The sequence below is a fragment of the Pollachius pollachius genome (assembly GCF_949987615.1).
Source record: "Pollachius pollachius genome assembly, chromosome: 11".
Lineage (NCBI taxonomy): Eukaryota > Metazoa > Chordata > Actinopteri > Gadiformes > Gadidae > Pollachius > Pollachius pollachius.
Genome location: NC_136944.1, coordinates 10,013,810 through 10,038,752, shown reverse-complemented (window position 1 = coordinate 10,038,752; position 24,943 = coordinate 10,013,810). Strand labels below are relative to the sequence as shown.

The following is a 24,943-nucleotide window of genomic DNA, read 5'->3' as shown; positions in this document are numbered from 1 at the left end:
GTGCAAGGGCTTTCAAACAGACTACCTGTGCTCTGCCAAAGGCATTTTGGTGCTGAAGGCACTTTGAGGCTCTATCAAGCTCTTCTATCGCATCCTAATCCTAGCGGTATAGAGTGTGACTGCTTTGAAGTGTCAGTGAGTGTGTGTATGTATGTGGACACGCTTACCCTTGTGTGTTTGTGTGTGTGAGAGACATTGTGTGTGTGTGTGTGTGTGTGTGTGTGTGTGTGTGTGTGTTTAAAGAGAGTGGTAGTGAATCTGAAGGCAAGACATGTGTCACTTATTGGAAATAATTACCAATCTAAAGTTGGATCCAAGCCAGACACACACACAAACACACACATAATCACACACAGTCACAAACAGGACAGAAAGGAAATGAAAAGGCCAACCCCACATAACATAGAGTTCAGCCCTGCACTAGGTGCAGGGGTGAAATCTTTGCCCCAACCAGAGTCGCTATGTAAGCTGCGAGGAACGTGTAGTAAGCGGAAGCCACATTGTCAAACACATGATTCCTCGTTCCTCGTTAACTCCACAGTTCGGTCTGCAGACAGAGACGCATGGAGACGAATGATCTTCGGTGAATCACTCCAGCTCCCGGGAAGATACCCTGTGACTGTAGGGGCCACTTCTCGTTGTGAGCCGGCGTGAAAGAGATCTTGTGTTTGGAGTGAGTTCTGTGCAAGAATGGCTTGCATCTATTTTAAAGAATCCACACGTGCAACATTGTTAGATGTTCGCAGCGCACTAGTTTGTATCCACAGAAGGAGCTTGACAAATGGGCAGAAAGCAGATTGTTGGGACACACATCACAGGTCACAGAGTTGTAGGACACAGCAATAGACATTTGTGGATATTAATTCACAGAATATGGTTTGCTGTTCAAAAAGCTTTACTTCCAAGTGTATATTAAGTTTTTCTTTAACTTCACAGACGTAATTTACATTTGTGGATTTTTGAATCTCATGCAAATAATATTCACACTTAATTCGATCCATCATCTCACATCTAATATTTCTACAGCCCTTTGACTTGTTGGTAAATTGTCAATTTATGCAGCTGCGGTTATGTTTACATGAGCGAGAGAGACCGTATACAAAGCCTTGCTCATTCAAGGGTGAAACCCCCCCGACCTCCTCCCCTCAAAACATTTTGAAGAAGACATTGCTTCCATATGAAATTGTTGGCTGATATGTTTCCAATCAAACATTTTTCTTCGCCTCTTCCACTGTTTTTTTCTCCAGAGCAATCAAGGGTCATGTGACAAAATAAAAAATCAAAAAAAAACATGCTGGAACATTGTAGAACAACAACCCTATGACTCCACCCATAACTATGTAAAGATATTAATTACAGGATGGAGAAGTAACAAAGAGGGGGGGGGGGATTTCAAAAAAGGGGGCTGCATTGTGTCTTGTACAAATACCATATGAATATCAATATTCTTCCCATCCCAAAAGAAACATGCCCTCTGTTTTACACATCTGAATTGGGTGGGGGGGAAACAGTTGAAAAAACAAAGATAAAGAAAATAGGATGGAATAAATGAGGGTGGGGCAGTCAGTGAGGAGGAGTTAGGGTTCAAAACATTCGCTAGCACGCTTTACAAACGCTCGTTTCTTGAAGCAGTTTACCGTAAATTTGCCAGGGACACCGAGCTTTGAAGCATTATCTTCACATTTGTCTGTAATGATTCCCGTCTTAACCATGCTTGTGTGTGTGCGCGCGTGTGTGTGTCAGTCGGGAATCTCTTCCTCTCTCCCACAACACATAATACACACACAGCGGCCAAAGCAAGAATCAATGAATCGTGGCTGAGCACAAGCACATCGCGCGTGCATTACAGACACACATACAGACACGCATTACACACACACACACACACACTTGCATGCATGAAATATACAGACGAGGAAACACACACATTTACACTCATATTTCAAACCATGGCGAGTGAGAGCTGCACCAGCGATAAGACAGACTCAACAGCAGCAGGCTTGTGCCAGCCACCAGAAAACCAATTACAAATATTACCAACGGGTGCAGTGAGTCCAACGTCATCCTGTAACGTCGCCAGAAAGACCCCGGTCTATAAACAAAACTACACCACAAGACCACCAAAGAAACAACTGTTTAGTTGATGCCATGAATAAGTAATGAGCAGAGAATCATGGAACTCTTTAACATAACTCTTTAACCATGGTTAGGGGTGGGGGTTGAGGGGTGTTGCACTTAAAAAACAGTGAAAAGGTGCATTTGTAAAGGATCAGAAGGCAGGGGGAGGGGGAGGAGGGAAGAGAATGGGGGGGGGCGTCCTATGAGAGCATCTGCGTTGCCGTGGACGCAGTTCATCAGCTGCTCTGCCATTGATGTCTTATGAAGAGCCGGACCACCTGCAAGTCGTTTCATTTGATGACCTTGAAGAGGTGTGTGTGTGTGTGTGTGTGTGTGTGTGTGTGTGTGTGTGTGTGTGTGTGTGTGTGTGTGTGTGTGTGTGTGTGTGTGTGTGTGTAGGAGGAGAGCAGGTCTTTCAGCTGCACCACAGAGAGGGAAAGTACAAAGAGCAGCCTGCTCTATCAATATGTGGTTGTGTGTGTGTGTGTGTGTGTGTCTGTGTGTGTGTGTGTCAGTATGTGTGTGTGTGTGTGTGTGTGTGTGTGTGTGTGTGTGGTGGTGAGGGTTAGGAAGCAGACTTGTATTTGAACCTGTAGGGGGCGATAATGAGGAGCTTTCTCCCCTCCACCATTCAGCTATAAGGCAGTGAAAAAAGTCACTGCTAAAACGAGTTGGTCAGGAGGAGCACAGAAGATGGTCTCTATTATAGACACTATTTACCACACAGTCACAAAAACAATGGATGACCTGCTTGCATGCAAGATACAGCCAACATAGTTTCCTCTCGCTTCTACAGTGGAATAATGTCTTATCTATAATCACAACAACGCAGCCCTGAAGTGACGCTATTGAATTAGGATATGGGCTTGGGTTGCTGTGGTGTCGTTTTTAATCAGGGCCCCTGAGATAAGAAACGCAAAGAGTGACTAGGGCTGCTGGATTATGGAAAAAAATCACAATCAAGATTATTCAGGTCAATATTGAAATCACGTTTATTCAAACGATTATTTTTGAGTTTGAAAACATGATGTATTTATTCAGGATTTCTCTCCCAAAAAACACTTTGTAACTGAGTACTTTGAAATTTCGCCTTAAAAAATACACAAAATGGTCAAGAAGAAAATGTTCAAATCTAAAATAATGAACAGATATGTATCCAGCTGTTCTGCACTTTCTATAAAAAATTTAATGAAAAATGTATAAAAAAAACCAAAAAAAACTTATAACTTATATTAGTTTTGTGATCATTTGAAGCTAAAATCGAAATGGCTATCGAAATTCAATTAATCGCACAGCCCTAAGAGTGACATCATAATACTGATGAATACCGAACTCAATCAATTCAGGTATCAGACTGAATGTCATGGAATAATAATCCCCCCCCCCCCCCCCCCCCCCCCCCCCCCCCCCCGAGTCCTTCCACCAACACATCAGAGACTCTGCAGCATCCATCCATTAAATGTGAAGGTGGGACACCGGGGACTGTAACGATTGAACAAAAGAACGACCTTGAACCCTGAAGAACCACTTATTATCTCCCCCCCCCCGCGCACGCGCTCACACACACACACACACACACACACACACACACACACACACACACACACACACAAACACACACACACTTTGACCCCAACTGTAATTTGAAGCGCCAGCCTGTTGCTCCTGTTGTCAGTGTGTTTCAAAGTGTGTTTGAATGTGAATTAGAAGGCTCGTGTTTCCTGTCCCCTCTTCCCTGCGACTTTTAAATGAAGTGCTCAGGAGCTGTGTGAAGTTCTCTTCCTAGTGGATGGTTTGGACAAGACGTCGCTCCAACTCTTTCATCTGCTGTGTGATTCAGACTCTGACTCTCTCAAGCTCTCGCTCTCTCTCTCTACCTCTCCTGCTCTCTATTTCGCTGTCATGGTCGCTGTGGCACCGGGGGCCATAGGTGGTGCAATGAGCAAATACGGTTTACACACACACCCTCGTGTCAACAAATTCGACGCATCCAGTTTCGCACACGCACACATGCGGGGGAGGACATGTTCACCTGTGAACCTAACGCCGCTGTCACTGCAAGTGAACATCACATCTACGCCTGGGATAAGTCAGATATTCTGCCGAAAATGTTTTGATGCATCTGCTGACAGCTCTGCGTGTGGTGTCTCAGGTGATTATAGGCTCGTTTTAACCCATCCCCCTGGCTATAGTCGTCTGAAGGCCACTCTTGAGGACTGTGTATTTGGAAAAACAAGTCTAAACAAGGAAAGACAAAGCTATGAATGCCTGTTGAACTTGGTGAAACGAAAATTCCAATGGAACTGATTGTTCCTTCTTTGGGAAATATTGAATGAAACTTGGTTTTCTTCTCTCATGTGCAAACAACCCTTCTTTACCCCTTTAATAAACAGTTTTGGGGAACAAACCAATTGGCTCTCTAATGCAGCGCCAAACCAGGTTTGGGGCATGGGTGTGAGTGTGAGTGTGTGTTGCGCTGTGACTTTCATGTTGCGAGTGGACTCACTGGGCATGCCTGGAGGGTCACTGAGGCTGGCACGGGGAGCACTGATTGGCTCCTGCAAGGCAACAGAGCGGCTCCCTCATTGGCTGAGGACTGCCTTCAGGAGATGTTGTCACAGCTAGTTAGTGCCTGATGAAATGCCCCTTCCCTTTGATCTGAGGCAAGAGCAAGCAAGCAAGCACACACACTCATACACACACACGCCCATTTGCATGCACACTCTCTCTCTTGCACACACACACACACACACACACACACACACGCACACACACACAATCCACAATTCCTACAACGGGGTACACACACACACGTACGCATGCGTACGCACACACACACACACACCCAACAGTGCTGTTTACATGTCTGCGTTGACACAAGCTCTTAAACAATCAAACATGTGAGAGTGATACCAAACGGTCCTTCCTAGAAAGCACACACAACCCGAGCCATGCTAGCAGGCAGCCCACCAAAACAAATCCAGTCCTATGGACACACGTACGCGCAGGCGCGCACAATGCGGGGGGGTCAACAGAGAACACGCAACAGCGTACGCTTGCACAGCTACCGTCCAGTGCGCCGGGCGGTTCAAAGGGGCCCCGCGTGCCCGCAGACACAGGAGCAAATATGACCCCGGGATTCCCAGACTGTATTGAGGTTGTGTTATCAGACCTGATCCACTTGATTTATTGTTTTGAGGACGCTAAGTCCGATCTCTAGTGTTGACAACTGGGGCGTTGGGGGGCAGCGGGGATCACTAGGCTGGAAAGAGCTTTTGTTTGAGACGCATTGGCAAACTTTAAGAGACTAAAAGAGTGTATCTATTTGACGAACTGATTACTTTCCGTGAAAGGGCACTTTTACTTTGAAGGGAGAGTTTCGGGGAGGCTTGAGTCTTATCGATCAAACAAAGGGAAACAAAGATATGGCCGGTGCGGCAGTGCGAAGGCCCTGTTTAATTGTTAACCGGCTGTTTTGCAGCAGTTGAATTTCTGACCTTTTTTTTTTTTTTACTGTAGCAACATGAAGGATATCAGGGGAGATAAGAAGGCTTTCAAGTTTTCACTCATGAGATTTGGCTTGTAAATTGGGTATCGTAAAGTTGAAGCCGTGTTTAACTAGTGAGGACCAGTGTGTGTTCATATGTATATCTTTACATGCACACAGGGTTTTTGTGTCTGTGATATGAAAAAGAAAATATTACCCATTTACTAATGTGTAATTTAAATGATGTTTAGATCCAGAGTGACCTACAGTGAATACGGATACATTAAGTATTTGAGGAGCAACCTAAGAAGGTTAGGCAGCTTTCACATGGAAGCCTTCAGTTGGGAGTCAAAACCAGGAATCAATCTATAAATCTCTTTCTCTCTGTATATCTCGCCCTGTCTTTCTCTATACACAAAGTGTATATCTGTAAATGTATATACATTATAAATTCACTGTATATTTTTGTTCCCGGACTGCCTGCTTTGAAGCACAGCCCTGATGACTTTATGGGTGTATGTTACGGACTCAGTTCTTCCTAGATACTTCTTACGTTCTTGAAGACCCTGTGGAGGGAGAGATAGAGGAGGGACGCAGAGAGAAATAATGACTTACGAAAGCAAGTGTGTGTGTGTGTGTGTGTGTGTGTGTGTGTGTGTGTGTGGTTTGGGGGTTGGGTCTCAAATGGCCCCTTAGTGGAGAGGGCAGATTGGCAGGATGAAGGACTATATCACCCATGACCACAGTCCCATGCATGTGGACACACACACAAAGTATAGATACACCCATACCAACAGTTTATCCTCACGTGTACACACACACACCAACACGTTATATCCACACATTTACAGACTTGCGTACGAGATAAACTAGTATATGCAACTCCCCTACAGTGCCTGCTATTCCTTCCTTCTACCTCCCTTCCTCTCTCTCTCCATCTTTCTCCTATCTCCCTCCCTCTATCTCTCTCCTATTTCTCGTAGTTCCTCACTCTGTCTTTGTGTGTACTCTGATGCAGTACGCCTTTTTTTTCACCAAACTTCTGACTGCATGGAACAATCTTAACGGCCTGATCTTATCGTCTCGTGATATTCTGTTTCTCATTATTTCATCGCAATAGTCACTCAGTCATTCTCCCAACTGCCTTCCTCCATCCCCCCCACTCCCTCTCCTTTAAACGCATGCATCTTTGATGAGAGCCCATTCATGGATTTAATGGATTTCTCGGGCCTGTTTTCTTTTTTCTCTCACAGGATCTAGGAGGAAAAAAAATAAAGAAGAAAAACATAAAGGCTGGTGGGTCCGGACAGACTGCAGAGCACAGCATTTCTCTCTTTCTGCATCAGAAGTATGAGAAAGATTTTTTAGGCCTACAAAACAGGCAGAATGAGTCAATATGGATCTGAAGGCCTGGCCGACTTCAATCCCACATGAAATAGCCGGGGCCCAAGCGAAATAGCCAAACACCCCCCAACCCCACTCTCTGCTCGTCCGAATCCAACTTGGAGAGAGATTAGAAAAGTGTGTGAATGTTTGTGTATGTGTGTGGGTGTATGTGTGTGTGTGAGAAAGTGTTTGTCAGGGTGTGTGCATGTGTGAAAAGAAAAACGCGGTTAAATTTATTTTTTCTTTTATGAAAAAAGAGACAGTAAGAGAAACTGAACTGAGAAATCATTCTTCTCTTTGAGAAGCGGTAAAAGGAGCATGCTGCTCATTGCGATAACAAAGTTCAATAGTGACAACCCCTCCCCCACCTCACTGCTTTCAATCCCTTTTTCGATTTTGATTTGTCATCAGGGTTCAACACATCCACACATCGCTCTGTGCAAAAAAACAGGCAGAGAGATTCAAGTCTGACTTTCAAATACCACACTGACAGCCTCCCTGTCAGCCAAACTAATAAAACTGATTTCACATGGCCCTTCTTCTCTCTGTCTCTATTGCGACTACCTCTGGTTCTGTGTACCATATGGAGCCAAAATGGCAGCCCGGTCGCTTCGGAGGTCCCTGCATTCCGAGGCTAATGCCGTGCAGCTGGCCCGGGGTGGGTTCTAATGAAATGGGCTTTCTTTGATGGGCCCTGCTGGGGGATTAGGTTCTGATCAACACCACCTTCGGTCTGCTTCCTGCTGGACCAGCAAGGGATTATGGGTGATTACCCCAAGACCTGGTCCAGTTGACCGGGGGAGTAAATATGATAAAGTGCCCGGTGCAGTTTATCAGGTTAGTGCGAACAAAGAGAACAAAGGATTAAGCAATATGGAACAGACACCATGGTACACCATTGGTGACAAACATTTAGAGGATACCTTTGTCTTTGCCCTGTAGCTTTAGTCCTGAACTAAGCTTTTACAAATGTCAGGGTTAAGGTGAAGCTTGCAGAGATAGCCCAGATCAACGTAGCCTCACATGCCATTGATAAACGTTCAGAAGATTTGTGTATAGCAAAATATCCAACTATTAGAGAACCATCACAGCTGAAACTCACTAAGGCCCAATCAGCATGCGTTTAACAGAATACACCTCTTTCAAAAGCACTTAAATTAACAATAAATGACAATCAGGGCTGTTAGGGATAATGCATATCTGATGCTGCAGCAACTAAAGAGACTAAAATAACATTATATGAAGATCAAATCCTAAGAATGGAGAAGAATCTTTTTAAAAAGCACAGACGGATGACAATGCCGCTGCGCTGTCCTCCGACACCAACGCAACAATCTGAAACAATTTGATTCAGTTGACCTTAAAACTTTTTCCCACAGGCTCTTTAGCGAGGTCTACAGTTTTCTCTCATTATAGGTCTCATTATATCTAGCGCCTGTCCTCAGTCACATGTCCCTCAATAAATCCTCTCTCATCTCTTAACATTCATAAATATGACCTGTTATTTCAACCAGGTTCCTGCAATCTTCTTTCCCCTCTGATTGTGTTGATTAAGTGTAGCTGTAGGCCTTTGATTTAATCCCGATCAACCAAATGAGAAAAGTGTGGAATGTTCCACGTTTAGGCTAATGGAATGTCAGTGTGGGTTTCGACACATTTCTTAGCTTACTGGAGTTTTTGTGTGAGCCAACTGGAAGGATGGATTCACAGATTTAGGTCTTTGGCTACACAGCCAAACCACAAACTTTCACAGTCCACCCAAGGAGAACCTCCATCCCTTACAATAACCCTCTCCCCACCGTGACCACACACACACACACACACCTCATACATGCAAGTACGCTCTCACACACATGTACACCTAAACACACACAGACTCCAACATTCATGCAATTACACACACACACGCACACACACACACACACACACACACCCAAACACAGTTCTACATACATCCAAGCCTGCACTCACATACATTCACACAAACACACTCTCCCATGTGCACAGTCTCACAAACACACTTTCCCAAGACAACATACACACAAACACACACACAGACAAATGCCTACGCACACATACACTTTTCCATGCACACAAACAACCAGCGACACACTCTGACTATCATTCACACACTTAAACACACACACACACACACACACACACACAACTTAATGAGTTTAAATGTGTAAAGATACTTCAAAGCCAGTGTTTCCCAATCTTGGGGCGCTTGAGGTCAAATGATATGCAGTGGGAGATTGCTAACTTTACTTATTTGATGGTGCATTTTTTATTAAAAATATTAATTGAAAAGGTTTGAAAGTCTCGCAAAGTTCCTGTACATACAAACAGACTGCACAATGATTCGTAGTCATGAGCCAACTATAAACCAAGTGTTGCATGATGCACATACAACCACTGGGTTATGGATAATTACAAGAAGTTGGTGTGGAGATTCCTACGAGTGGAGGCAGATGCAAAATTGGAAGAAGTCAGGGATGCAAGAACCACGTCCTAATCCTTTCCCACTACTATTCAAATGATTACGATTTTGACTAAAACCTAATTGAATTACCTACCTGGTCTTAGCAGTTCTATGTTGAACTTAAAAAATATTCAATGAGGGGGGTGAGAACTGCATGTTTTGTTCCGATCCCTAAAGTTCGGAACAAAACCGCGTGAGCATTGAAGCTCGACCTCGCCCAGACACCTGGGCGTAGCGGATTCTCCACCTTGACGTTCAAAGATGGAAGAGTTTCACCTTTGACCCACTCGACGCCGACCTCAAAGCAGATCAGTTAAGATTACAGCTCTTTACGACGCTCTAAAACCAATGGAATCTAACTGCCAGTTTTGGTCATTTCTGAACTCAATCCATGTTTGGTAAACCCAAGCGTTGCGGCTCCTGCCTGCTGGCTAGGCCGCCACCGCCCAGCCTAGCGTACAGAGTACTTTAGCTGGCCGTTCTCCCCGTGTTTAACCCCTGAACTCACCTTCTCCCTGACGGCTTCCACCTCCTGGCGGTGGGCTTGCTGGGCGATACCGCGGAGACGCTGGGCCTCGGCCTGGAGGCCGGCCAGCGAGGCCTCGTGGTCCTGGGCGGTGCGGCGGCGCTCCTCCTCGCGCAGGGACGCCACCTCCGCCAGCTGCTGCTTCCTCTGGCCATGGGCCGCCTGCACCTCCTGCCGCAGACAGCCCACCTGCTCCTCCAGCTCTGAGATGGTCTGGGAGGAGGGGACAGAGACCGATAGATAACGTATATTAGATCATTGTTTTAATAATAGTGATTGTTATTATACATTTGTATTGTTTTTTCGATTTTATTTTTAAAACAGTTTAATTGTATTTTTATTGTATTGTATTTAAAAATTATGTGTTTTTACATTGTCTTATTGTTATTTAGACTTTTATCTTTAGAGTTTTCTGTTCACTTGTAAACTAACACTTGAGTCCCCTTTATTTATGTTTACTTTGGCAATATAGAAGATGACTTGAAGTTCAACTTGAAGCCAATGAATGGAATTGAGAGCGAGAGAGGGAGGGAGAGAGAGGGAGAGGAAGAGAGCAAGAGGGACAGAGAAGGAGAGAGAGACTTAGAAGGTGAAAGAAGGAAAACTTTGACTGCAAATCCATCTAAATGTTATTAGACAAGGGGTCACGATATTGTCTAATGTTATTCTAATGAGGAATTAACTTGAAAGTATAACGTGGGCAATGGGTGTCCAGTATGAAGAGCATAACCACACCTTCAATACATCTGCTTTAAAAATAAAATAAGGGTTTTCAGTCACAGCAAGACATACGCATGTGCCCAAAGATACAAGGGGCAGCAACAACAACATACACATTTCTGCTGCGGTCACGGTCACCCTCCCATTTGAAACTCACTCAGTTCGGGGGGAATCGGTTCAGACCAGCCCAAGAGTGTCAGCCTTAACCACATCTCAACAACCCCCATGCTTCCGTAGGATAGGGGCTAGAATGCTAAGCTAAAATGCATCCGGGGGCAGTGAGTCATATAGGCTGGGGGATTGTGGTAGGAAGGGCCACATCAAAGCCAGGGTGTGTGTGTACATATGTGTGTGTTCAGCCGGGTCTGGTTTAATGAGGGAAATTAGCGCTAATCAAAGGTCAGTGAGTCACGATCTGAGAGAGAGAGAGAGAGAGAGAGAGAGAGAGAGAGAGAGAGAGAGAGAGAGAGAGAGAGAGACTGAAGGAAATATATATTTTGAAGGTAAACTTAAAGCTCTCTACCCACATTCTGGTTTGTGTGTGTGTGTGTGTGCAGTTGTATGCGTGGTTGTGTGTGTGTGTGCTTATAGACCACTTTGTGTGATTGTAAGTGTATGTTTCTGTGTGCAGGTCCTTGTGTGTTTGAGTACGTGCAGGTGTGTGCGTGCATGTGTGTCCATCAGAGTGTGAGTCCAGTCAAGCTGCTCAGCCTTGACTTTGGCCTGATTCTTTTTTTTTAACAAAACATCTGTATACCTGGAGAAAAGACTGGGACAGCCACACATAAAATATCTTCTAGACTTGATTTCTGCAGTCTCTTTCTGCAGTTCACTAAACTTCGAGCACATTACGCCTATTCTCTCCTCCATCCACTGGCTCCCAACATCAGGGAAGTTGACTCTGCTGAAAAATTCAGATCCAAACTTAAAACCCACGCCTTTACTCTTTCATTTAGCCCCTAGTGGTGCCCCTCAACCCTCATTGCAGCTGGGACGACCTGTTGGCCGGCACTGGCCGACACCTGCTGCCGAAAGGCCCTATGTTAAGGGCAACCTGCCCTGCCCCATCCAGCCGTAATTCCGGTCTTTGTTTTATTGTGATGAAAAAAAATAGTAGGGTTATGACACATGAACACACCTTGTCGTGCTTCACCCGCGCCGCGACTCAACCGCGGCAAAGAAAACGGATTCAAAAGTTGTGATCTTTCATCCAGGACAACAGCATACCATCCTAAAACATAAATCGACATGACTGAACTGAACTACTTATCCTTTATTCCTATTTTTTTGCTTCAGACTGTCTGCCTGCTCCCCTTCCGCTCCCCCCCCACACCTATGACGGGTCCCTCACCCCAGCCCGACTACTTGCCAGGGCATCCGAGGACAGCGCCGTGTTAAGGCAATCAGACAGAAAGTGTCTTTGAATGACTTTTTTCTTTCCATGCCCAGCGCTGGGGGAGGGACTCACACAAGACTTCAAAGGAGTGTCACAAAAAAACACCCAGATGCCACGGCTTGGTGTCAAACACACAAACACGCAAAAACACAAGCGTGCGCGCACTCTAGCTGTCATCCATGTAGTGGCACATGGCACAGTGCGACAGCGAGGCAAACATCTCTCTCTCTCTCTCTCTCTCTCTCTCTCTCTCTCTCTCTCATCACATTCGCTCCATCACTGGACTACTGGAGCCTTCAAAGGCAGACGACGTCGGAGATCTAAGGCCGGGAGAGGCTTTAATCTATAATTCTCTCTTTGACGAGTGTGGATGATTTTGCATCAACCTAAAAATAAAAATATTTATATATATATCTATAAATATCTTTGACTAGGTCGCAAATGTAATCCTGAAGCACGAAAACAGTCATTGGCTGCGAAGCTGCGGAAAAAACGAACCCTCTGGGCACCGCGCTCTTATTTTGGTAGGAGAGAGAAATAAGAGCGGGCGCTGTAACCGTGGCCCCTGATCTGCGACAGAGCTTTTGTAATGCAAACATCATTCGATAAGAGTGACGGTAAGCGGAGGAAAAAACGCTGTTGGCCACTGAAACGGCACCGACCTCACAGAGATGGGAGCATGAAAAAGAATAGCTATACCTGGACCTGATTACAGATTGTGCTTTGGTTTTATATCGCACAGAAAAAGAATGGACGTCCCTAGTGTTTCTCTTTGTATGCATTTTTACTGTTTACACTGGGGGAATCCCGTTTAACATGACAAAGCAATAACTGTTTTATAGGCCATTTTGCATGCTACAAGAAAGTTGCTTAATATTGCTTGATTGATTGTTGGTGTTTGCTTCGAAGGGTATATTATGTCCCGAATCCCACACAACAGCTACATTGGTGGAATAGCAAACATTCATTGTGTATTATCGGTAGGGTTAACATAAATGCCATTATGTGTAGTGGTGGTAAAAATTTGCTCAATGAAAATGAATCAATGAGGCATTCGCTTACTTATAGGTTAGACATTTTAAGTATATCTAATGGTAAATATGTCTGGAAATCTGAGTTCTGACGTCTAACAAGAAACACTTTGAATGCAATATAGTATATTAAATAGCCGATATCTTCTTTCATATTGTATGGTTCGTTCCGAATGTGTTTGTATTGACAGCGTAACCATCTGGTCATTGTTCCTGGAAGTAATCCAAAATGACATCAACATAATGATCTGCTTGTCAAGCAACTTAACTCAGTCAATCAGTCCTCCCAAATTGCATCACAAGTGAATCCCTGTGCGTAAGGCATGGTAATGTAGTGATTACAATTATGAAATAATGTAAATATGCTCATGATAAATGGATGTTTGCTGTATAACAATGAAAGTCCAGAATAAACCTGTCCTTTTCTATTCACTTAAAGATTGCCTGCTATCGGATAAACATCTATACCCAAACAAAGTAATAGTGAGTTTGGTAAATGCCAAGAAAAATAATTGATGTATTGACAAATCTGGTCTTGTGTTGAGCTAATAACATCTGTCATGTGACGTGCACACATCCAATCACACGAACCAGATTAAAGAGATGTTATAATTCACACGACAAGCAGTGGACACATCCCTGTTCCTTCACTCCGCTTCCCGACAACTCGACACAATCTGCTTTGAAATCATACAATTATGCAAATCATCGTCGTCGCACAACGCATGCCCATACAATGTCGTATCAACATGACGCTCGGTGGGATGCTGTGACGTGACAGTTCGGAGAGACGATCACTCTGATGGATGCCAAAGGCGGAGCGGAAACAGGGAACACCTCTTCGGGCCGCGCTGTCCCACCTCCTTCTCCTCATCAGACTAGCGGCTGTCTTGTGCTTGACTCACTGCGTCGACGCCCTCTTCATTTGGCTGGTGGTAATCACTTACTAAGGAATGGGGCTCTTTGAGAGCTCGACAGCATCGTTATTTAGTCCATCACAGCCCGAGAAGAAAGGCCACCCCTCCCCTCCCACCCTCGATCACTCTCTTGCGTGCGCTCTCCCTCAGTCTATTGCTCATGCTGTTTGAAGTTTAGATGATGTGTACGTTTGAACGACAAACAACACCGACAATGTAAAATGGGTTGTGATGAAGGCGTTAAGTAGCTCAATGCAAGTGACGATTAGACGATAGAACAATAGTACATTTTGACTGTGCCCAAAGAAGTCAAAATTAATTGAGCGTGCCGACGTGATTGTCTGAAGTGAAACAGTTGTATCACAGCTCTATTAAAAGCCTTGCAACATTAATTAAAACCTTGCTAGCGTTTGTCATTTGGTCACATCAAAAAAGTCGCTGCGAATGTCCCTCTAGAGGGGACGGCCCAGCGATAAACGATTGCAGTTTGTGTAATTGGTGCAAATTACTGGAAACAATTGGAAACATGGATGATTTACAACTAGAGAATTTAATTAGAATTCCTAAACTGAGCCTTATACACAAGAACATTGCATGAGTACACTCCTATTTTAATGTATTGTTGATGTCATTCCGCTGGGATAACAAGGAGCGCGCTACATAACTTCAGAAATTATAGTGCTGTCTTTTAGCATCAGCAAGGCCTTTGGTTGTTATTGTATCTGCATAAGAGACAAACTGCCAAGTGAACGCCTGCCTACACCTCCTCTTGTTCAATAAATAAATGATAAATTAAAAAAAGAAGAGATTAAATAGCTGTTTGGAAAGGAACATGACTATTGTGTTTCCCGGGGGGGCTGGAAACTTTTAAGATAATTCTTGCCGTTGGTGAGATTCCAAGAACCGTGCGCTATTCACGCTAGGCCTGATGGTAATTCCTTGAGGGAATCGTGGGATACAAGCACCTTGCGTAGAATACGTTCAAGCTAAGGTATAGCCTCGTAGAGCAAAGGGGATGCATCTTGAGAAGACAGCAATGTGTTGCTTAACAGATGGTCCTCCAGACCTCCTACATAATAACAGAACATAATGGGACCTCAGAGAACCATATTTGACATCACTTCCAGTCATAGCAACGACTCATTGGTCCGTGTATGTGTGTATATGCGTGCGCGTGCGTGCGTGCTTGAGGAATGCTATTTATCAGCACTCTTACCACATCAAAGAGTGTATGTGAGTGTGTGTTACTCATCCTAAAAGAGTGTGACTGGCATCTGCTCATTTTTCCAGCGCCACAAGATAGTGGTAGAGAAGTAGGCGTGGGAGGGAGAGAGATAGGTGGATAAAACATAGAAAGAGAGAGAGCGAGAGAGAGAGAGAGAAAGAGGTGTGCAGCATTGGTTTGCATTATGCATTTATTAAATTGAATGTTGTTATAATACCATCAATGTATTTGTAATAATTAACTGTTGATTTTTTAAGTTTGTTAAATAGCAATGGTGTTTCATTATTCATGCAAATTATTCAGCTTTGGATTTGAGAGAGCGAGAGCGAGAGAGAGACTAAGACATACAGTAAAATTATATGCTGGCAGAGCAAAGAGCACCACGGCGTAACAAAAAACAGTGTCAACAACAACTAAAGGAGCAATATATGTAACGTCTTCTCAAAGTTGCTGTTTGTTTTAACACAGAACTATAACAAAGAAAATATTGCTTCTATTTATATATTTGAAAAACGCTCCCTGCTCAGTTGTACAAATGTTTTTCTGTTTCCATGGTATATAGGTTCATGAACAATTTTTTGGCACCCACATGGCAGACACGGTTCTCATGGGGGAATAACAACTTCCAGTAATGTAAAACTGCTAAATAATGAGGTAACGTTGCACGGCGCGGGTGTGCCAGCTTAACGTCACAACGCGCGGCACAGCCATCGCATTAGCAAGTCAAACCGACACTCAGCGCTTTCCCTCCAAAGTTGCACAGCCCCCAGAGTTGAGTCCACCTCCCCTCTCTCTCTTTCTCTCTCGTTCCCGAGACCTGAGTGGAAATCTTGGGAGTCTTCCTGTTTAGTATTTGACATCAGGCAGGCGGTTGTGATCCTAACTCGAAACGCCGTGTGGGCAAACAGGAACTGGGAATATCCGATCAGTGGCAGGGAAAGTTTGTTTTTCCCCGGCGTCCCATCCTGAGATCTGTCGTTTGTCAGGCGAGGTGTCACATTGACGTGAGTGTCGCTGGATGTCATCAGCCAACGGGCCGTCAGGTCCTGAGTGCCACGGTCTCACCGAAACACCAAACCGCAACGCAAGGGCGGGTGCCGCTGACAATCACCGTGATAGACGTTTTATCCGAAAAATTGATAAATAAATAAAAATGTTTCAGAAGTAGAGGGGACAAGTATACAATTCCGTTTTTTTTCCATAGCCAAGTTTCTGAATTTGTAAAAAATGTCACAATTCGGCGTGTCAATACTACCAAACCACAAACCACATCAACACCAAGACATGGCATAGTTTGGCAGCTCTCGTATAAATCAGCGTGTCTCCAGGAGAGCAGACAGTTGATGGCATTCTAGCATTTTAGTTCAGTCATTGTTATTGGTTTATCGTCTTTCTCGTAATGGTAGGATTACGATGGAAGTATGTCACGCATTAGTCTCATCTAAGGCAATGGCAAGAAATGGAATATAAAGCGCTTTATTTATTTTTGTGCTATTTTTGACCTGTAATTATTGTTTTTTACTTTTTAAAGTTGATAGGCGCAATTCTATTCAGTTCGAAACAACTTTAATCGATGGCCTACTAATTAACTATTATTGCACAGTATCGGAACGACACATATTCGAATTTGATATTCTTTCAAATTGTGTGACATCTGTTGATTGCTTATCTTTCCTCGTTAATTCGCAGAAGCGATGCATCCGATCCTGACTAATCTCTAAAACGTCCCTGAAAATAAATACAGCAAACGGCCATCGAGATGCCCTGTCTGAACCCCCTACCCTCAAAATAAATCGATTCTCTCCACGCTGACAATGTCAATTTCACCAGTAGGCTTGTAGAGTCAAATGCATGCCCAGTTGGGGGCTAGTTGGCCCAATGGACCCCACAGAGCTCCATGCTAGCCCAACGCTGGGGTTGTGCAAAGAAGCGAGATGGGGTTGGTGGAGTGGGGGTAAGTTATGAACTACCGCTGTCACTGTAGTTCGGAATAAAATAACGTAACATTATCATGATCTGATTTAAGGGACGCCCATCGATAAATTCACAAAATGTTCATTGCTGCCGTGCAGGTTGATATAAGGAGAATAACGGTCGCTTCGGGATGCAGTGGGCTACCCGCGGTGAGGTGAATGCCAGGCACGGTTGCTTGTCAGCAGGGGTGGATGGGGCGCTAGGCGCTGGACTGTCGCTGATACGGTGCCCCAGCCACACAGAGCTGAAAAGAATAGGGGGAAATGCAACCCGTGGTTTTTGGAATAAAAGACTGAAGGCTCCACAGAAGGGCAAGGTTTTCTCCTCCTCCATCCGAGCTACCTGCGGTTTCTGCATTTCAAGTCCTTTCACTTCTGCCGCGAAATCCCGCTGAGATGAAAATTTGTTTTGCGGAATTACACTGGGAGTCAGCTCAGCGTGGGTTTCTATTACCCCTTTCAAATCTTTAATTGCTGCTTACTTTGTGTTCAGCGACTCGCCGGGGAAATTATTTTACCCGACAATTAAGAAATACATTTTCTTGAATAAAAACAATACTGACCAAATTTCCCCCAACTAAAACATTGACGTTAACCGGGTAATAGGGAAACCCATTAAAAACATCTACCTACCTGCAGGAGGAAAACCACCCCATCTCATCCGTGCCTTTGAACACCCCAGGGAAGCAAAACAAAACCAATAAAACCCCCAAAAAAGCGGCTGTCCGTTGGAGAGAGCGTCTGGGCGTGAGGCGCGTGTTCAGGCCGTGTTAATGCGAGCGGGCGTGTGTGTGTGTGTATGAGGTGTGTGCAGATCAGTGGCGGACCCCCTACCTGGGCATCGCGCTCCCTCCACTCCTGGGTGTGCAGCTGGTGCTGCTGCAGGGCGGCCCGGGCCTGTCTCTCCAGGCTGCCCACCTCCCGCTGGCGCTCCCGGGCCTGGCTGTCCCGCTCGGCGCTGTGCTGCTGCTGAAGCCGCGTCCTCTCCTGCTCCCGCTGCACGCGCTGCTCCGCCATCTGATTGGACAAAAGCCGGGGCGTCAGGGAGACTCCGTCAGCCAAACGCAACGCGGCGCGAGAGCAGCCCCGTCGTCATGACAACGTGTCCGTCCACCCATCCAACCGCATCGAGTGCAAAGGAAATAATTTAATAAGCAGAAGGCAGTCCCCCCACCCGTTCGCCCCGCCGACTTTTCTTTTAGATTGGCGAAGAATTCACTTTTTCTTTTAAAGTTGGCGCTTCTTCGCATTGTTGGGAAGACTGAAAATGTGATTGTTAACTTGATTGCGTCATGTTCTTTATACCAACAAAAACGGGTTCCCCTCGTCCTTCCCCGAGATCGGCATATGAAAGAGCGGATCATTTGTACTGTGAAAGCTAGATGGGGTTAGCCATCTGCCATATCCAGCTAGCCGATGCCCCCATGCTAGGCGCTTGACAGCATGGGAAAATCGGCTTAGGGCGATGCCTATGATCATCCCTAATACACTGAATCACAACACAGAGAGAAACTTTGGACACACAGAAAGGGAAAAACTAAAACGAAGCATGATAAAAGATGCTTGATCCCACCCTCTTTTAAGCGCAGTCCCGTCCTATCCCCCTTTGGCGATGATTGTGAATAAGTCAATATCGGATTTCCAGATTTCATGGGACTCGGGTCTTCGAGCACTGTGTTTTTCACAAATTACCACCAGCGTTCAGGCTTTTCCGCTGCTAATGAAGGTTTGAGTCGGCTGAACAGCAAGGCGCTGAGTATCAACGGAACACTGTGCTAACACTACAGCGGCCAATAGCTAACCGAGCATAACACAGTGCAGAATAAAAAACCAAACCAGCAATGAAATGCAAATCCTCAATTATTTTCAGGCCCACGTCTAGCGAGGCGCTGTTCTGCAGCAGCAGTCACCTGCTGTGGGGCGAGATCCATGGCCACAGCCGCTCCCGGCCACATGGCCCCCTCTGTACCATTCCAACTCCCCCACGGTGAGGACACAAGTGACCCCCATCTTCTGTCCCGCCACACAGGCCCCCAGCCCAAGCCCTAAGAAGCCAGCAGGGGCCCGAGGGGCCCGTTCCCGTCCTTGCTTTGAAGCTAATCCCCCTGCACATTGAGCTTGACGGCACCCTACCTGGCCTGCCAGAGACGGAGCTATCCGCTGTCCTGCAGCCCACTCTGTATCCCCCTAGCGTCCCGAGCCCCAGACGCCGTCCCCCTATTCAAAGCAGGTGATGAATGGTGGCTATCTACAGGAAGCCAGGGCTCACTCCCCACCACTGGCAGGAAGACCACAAAAGACACTTGTATTTTGGGAACCAGGAATTTACCCCCTTTTCGACCTATGGGAAAAGATTTATTAAATACACCTACACACCGCCCCCCCCCCACTTAACTGGATGAAACTTTTTTGGACAGTTCATAAGAACACACAGGCGAAACAAAAGGGGGATACTGAAACTGATTTCTAAAGCGGCGAGCAGAAAACAGTTCAACACACCCCAACTCGTTCGTCTCAAGTACATTCCATGCTGAGGAGACAAAAAACACCACCGCAACACATGTCTTCTTTCATCCATTGTCAAAATGTATAAATATGATCCGTGGCCGCGGCGCGGGATTCCCGCTGCTAGCGGGGCTGGTGGGACACCCCCCCAACCCCCCACCAGCACCGCCCCCGCCCAACCCAACCCCTCCCCGGTGTAACTCACAACCCCCGAGGTGCAGATTGACAGGCGGACAAACTGGTCGAGGAACTCCTCGGCGGGGCGACAGCAGAAGAAGGATGCTGTTGGCGGCGGGTGGTGAGAAAAAAAGAAAAAACAAAAGTGAGGAGGCGTCGTGGCGCACCATACGCCTCTTCCTGAGCACGTCCCGGACCGCGGACGTCCCACAGGACGGAAACCGCGGACGGGAGGTGGGGCGAGGTCGTTACGACAGACCAGCCGATCAGAAGAAATCCATATGGGGGGGGTGGGTGGGAGTGCGGGGGGCGTTGGGTGACATCACGCGCCGCGCAGCAAGCAGCGGAGGATTCCGGCTGCTGTGATTCTTAAAGGGGCCGATGCATGGCGCTGATGCAGGAAGACAAGGGCGGTTTCTGCCCAGCATGGTGCCGCCGATACAGCGCCATGTATGGTGTTAGCGCACAGCACGACTCTCGTCTACCTCGGCTGCAGACGTTGTTTGGTTTGTGTGAGCGCCTGTGTGTGTGTGTGTGTGTGTGTGTGTGTGTGTGTGTGTGTGTGTGTGTGTGCGCGCGCGCCTGTGCTTGGGTTTGTGTTATACACAATGAGACAGGGCAGTGAGGTAATGGGCATCAAATCACCGCAGGGGTGCAAACTGAAATCTTTGGGAGGGAGGAGGAGGAGGAGGAGAACCATGTCTTCTCACAGCAGGGGCCGAAGGAGAACTGAAGGGGGAGGGGGGGATGCAATGGAGGGAATACAAAAAGAAATGGAAGAGGGGAAGACAACACACTTTCTCACACTTCTGTCGGGTTAGTACTGAAGCTGACAGTGGACTAAGTGGCCCTGTCCATGCGTATGGTGTCCATATTCGTACGCTCGGCCTATGAATTTGCCCTCTTTGTGTGGCAACCCTGTGCGACATCTCAAAGTGGGTTCAGATCAGAGCCCCTCTTATCTGCGAGGGCCGTTTGACCTCCTTACGTCAGGCCAACGTCAAGCAACGGGCCTTCCCAGGGCTGCGGTGACGTCAGACAACCATTTAGGTCAAGAGGAAACAAATGCTTCACACATTCTGCCCCCCCCCCCCCGCTCTCTTCAAAGGCTGGGTGAAGCCGACACCATGGACCGTTTCTTAAAGCGGCTCAATGGACAAACTTGACCCCTGATGACCTAGACATGATCTCTGAATAGCGAGCGAGCAACACCCACTCACACCAACACACACGAGCGAGCGAGCGAGCGCACGTGCACACACACACACGCACACACACAAGGGTGCGGATGCACTAGAGATTTCTGTCACTTGTGTACGTGTAAAAAAGTCCAATAATGTCATAATCAACTTTGAAACCTTGAAAAAAACACAGGAGACTTATGCTGACTCTCTTAAGTTTTCCATCTCTCCTCCTCGCTCGCTTTCTCTCAGATATACACACACATTCACAGTTTTCACAACCATCTCAAAGAATAACGGCTCTATTAAGAACACAGTTGGCTTCATCTGACAACTCTTTTGGTAAATGATTACTTTTCCAATTATTTGTTTTCACTTAATTTGGAATTATCTCCAAAAAAAGACCCCACATGCTACATTTGACACACATCTATAGATCACTTTTAAATGTGTACGTACTCTACATGTTATCATGTTATTATATTTTAGAGTAATGCTTGCTCGCCATTTCAACTCGAGATATTCTCGCTGCAAACCATAGCCTAACAGTCTCACTACACCATGTCATTAACCGACGGTTAAAAATACAATGTTCTCGATTCTCCGGTGTTTGTCCTCACATCTCCCAAACACTGAGATTTCAGAGCAATCGACATATGCACTGCTACGAGTCCATCTGCTACACAAATGAGCGTTGGTATGCTTATAATTGGCAGAATGATTAGTTTGACTTAATGGCTGTCTGGACGGAAATCGGTGCTGTGGATCCAGATGAGGGAGGCTGGGGGTGGGGGAGCAGATGAAACGTGCCACGATAGAGCGGTGACAGCATTATCTGACATACGGCGCATAGCTGTACGCTAGCATGGCTAACAGCGTTAGCGTTGTATGCTAACACAGCTGAGGAGGTTAGCTGTTAGCGGTGCACTTGATCACAGATATGGTTAGCACTGTTTGTTAACGTGGCTAAGAGGGGTTAGCGGTTTGCGCGGTACATGATCACAGCTAAGGGAGTTAGCGGATAGCGCTGCCCTTGATCACAGCTAAGGAGGTTAGGGATACATGTTAACATAGCCAAGGGGGTTAGCGGTTAGCGTTGCGCGTGATCACAGCAATGGGGGTTTACTTTTAGTGCTGGATTGATCAAAGCTAAGAGTTAGTGCTGTATGCAATCAATTTGCCTACCCCAGAGTGCTTATTTTACATTATAATGCAGATTGAACCTTGATGACCTAACTTTTAGCACTTTTATTTCTCAATTTAAAGGGATAGAGTTGATGGTTACGGCTCAAATGAATGGAGAACCACACGAACATCCATTACTTTCTTCTTCTTTCAATTATTTATTTCTGATAATATAATTTAAATCATAATTTATTCATTGTTTCGTGGAGTCAGATCATATGAGAAATTCATATTTTGAAAAAGTAAAATTTCTTGTAAATCATATACTCTTTTCACTGATATGAGCCTAATAGGACCTATCGTGGTATCTTAACTGTAATGCCAAAGGTGGAATTTACAACTAGATTAAATTGAAAAGTAAAAGACTATTACCCCGGAATAAAAGCCAATTTTCTCACAATAACATCCATTGCTATGAGTTAATTGAATCAGATGCATGGACGAGCGGTCCAGCTAGAAGATAGACTCTTCCGATCGCCAGAAGTTGATAGAGCTGGGCTAATGGCAAGATATTGGATCTTGCAGATTGTGAATACGGATTCCAAATACTTGGAAACTGTATCATTGAGGCTCCTCCCTATCTAGACTACAATCTAAAAGTGTGCCGTGATCATGAGGATTTAATCAGCCTGACCAGATGGGAATGTCTGTCTGTCTGACTGTCTGTCTGGCCAAAAGTTGTTCCCTCAGAATGTAGCGAGAAGAGAGAAGATAATAATGGCAACACTTAGGATGGCAATCAGCAAGGCAGAGGAGACGGCCTCCATACATCCCGCCGGACAAGTGGAACAATGTGTGTACCTAGTTCAAGGCCAAGCGAAATCACAGGATAGACCACACACACACACACACACACAACAGACCTGCTCCTCGTATTTTTCCCGGAGTGCGTCTAGTTTCTGGGAGAACTCCTTTGTCTGGTTTTCTCGGAGGGCCTTGGAGTGAAGCAGATCCTCCTCCACCTTCTCCATCTGTGTGTGTGTGTGTGTGGGGGGGGGGCGCAACAAGATAGCTGATTAGTCGATTGTAATACTGATAATCACTGTCATTATGCGAGTTTTGCATGCAGCGCTCAACTATCGTTCTTCATAAGTTTTATTCTTTCTTTCTTTCTTATTCTCTACAAACTTTGGGACCCATCTCCTTCCTCAATTTTTCACCTACAGACTCCATTCAAATTTTAAAACATTCATAATAGCTTGGAATCGCGCGCTTCTTTTCAGATTTCTTAAATATTTTATACTTTTTAAGATATTCTACATTTAAAATATTATCTTTTTTTTAACATGGGAGTGTCATGGGTAGATGTGTTGGAGCGACTTGAACGAGATGGAAAAACACTCAGGAGCAGACGAGGAGTGATGGATAGGATGGGATCTTTTATTAATCCCAATTTAAGGACCTTAAGGCGATAAAAAAATAGAACAAAAATTAACAAAAAAACAAAAAAAAATCTAGATATATACATAAGGTTGACTCAGCGTACCAAATAGGCTTGAGAGTCACCAAAAAAAACAAAAGTCAAAACTTCAAGAAACCAGACCTTTAAACAAGTCAAATACAGGAGAGCAATATTGAGGCATAAGTCCTCTCTCCATCAGCTCCCCAGAACCACTGTTGAACGTCGGCCTAAGTAGGCCTAACCCCCACTGCTAATTGGTGCATACCAATTTTCCTGTTGCGTCGGGGGTGTTTACCAGAGCAGTTACACAACAGCTTTAAAACAGCTTCCGTTCTATCCTCAATTAGCGAGAAACAATTAACCTTATAAACTGTGCACCATTGCTATATTTTGGCATAGCCAAAATGTACAAAGACAGCAATAAAATAAAAAAATATATATATAATAAGTCGGGGTCACTTCCGGTTTACTCTGAAGATTTGACGTCGATATAAACCCTGGTGACGCGGTGCTCCAACCCTCATATAAACATAAGACGAGTGGTTATTGCGACAAAACAGGTGACGTTAATGGTAAATGGAATCAAACAGAAAGTTGTAATGATGGTACTTGCAAGATTGTATTAAACTGTCGTAGTGCGTATGATAAATGACATGGTAGATGAATGATTTTAAAACAGTATGAAGATAACGGAATACATAAACAAACAAGACAAACCCACAGGCAATATTCACACTCAGTCTCCTGTGTGTAGCGTATCGCTACTGTGACGGTCCCCGTCACAGGGAGTCAATGGGAGGACGTCAGAGCCGTCCTCTGGTACGTCAACTGTTTAAGATGTAACTTAATCAATTTTTAACCGTCAATCTTCGTTCAAACCATTCAACAAATCTACACACTTGTATCTTCAATACTATCGAAAAGTAATTTCGATATCATTTAAACTTTCTTCAGAATCAGTTTTAGTTTCAAACCGTCATATTCTACAGTTGGTCCCATTGAAGCCGTCTGCCCATTCTGACAATTAATTTCTTAAGACATCGGTCAAATTTCAACCGTTTACCTTTGTTCAAACCATTTAACAAATCTACACACTTGTATCTTTACTAATATCTAAACGTAATTTCGATATAATTTAAACTTTATTCAGAATCAGTTTTAGTTTCATACCGGCTTTGTTTTGAGTTGGTCTCATTGATTAACGTTGACGCTGGAGCGTGATGACGTTCAGC

General features: G+C 45.1%; 1 protein-coding gene across 1 annotated transcript in view; it reads right to left on the bottom strand.

The window, feature by feature from the left end:
• Positions 1-24,943, bottom strand: part of cep112 (centrosomal protein 112) — a 110,532-nt gene that overhangs the window by 37,167 nt on the left and 48,422 nt on the right. The window contains exons 19-21 of the mRNA XM_079747190.1: positions 23,173-23,280; positions 18,096-18,278; positions 9,982-10,212 (exon numbers count right to left, since the gene is read on the bottom strand). Of these exons, the coding sequence (XP_079603316.1) occupies positions 9,982-10,212; positions 18,096-18,278; positions 23,173-23,280 (522 nt within the window). The remainder of the gene's footprint in view (positions 1-9,981; positions 10,213-18,095; positions 18,279-23,172; positions 23,281-24,943) is intronic.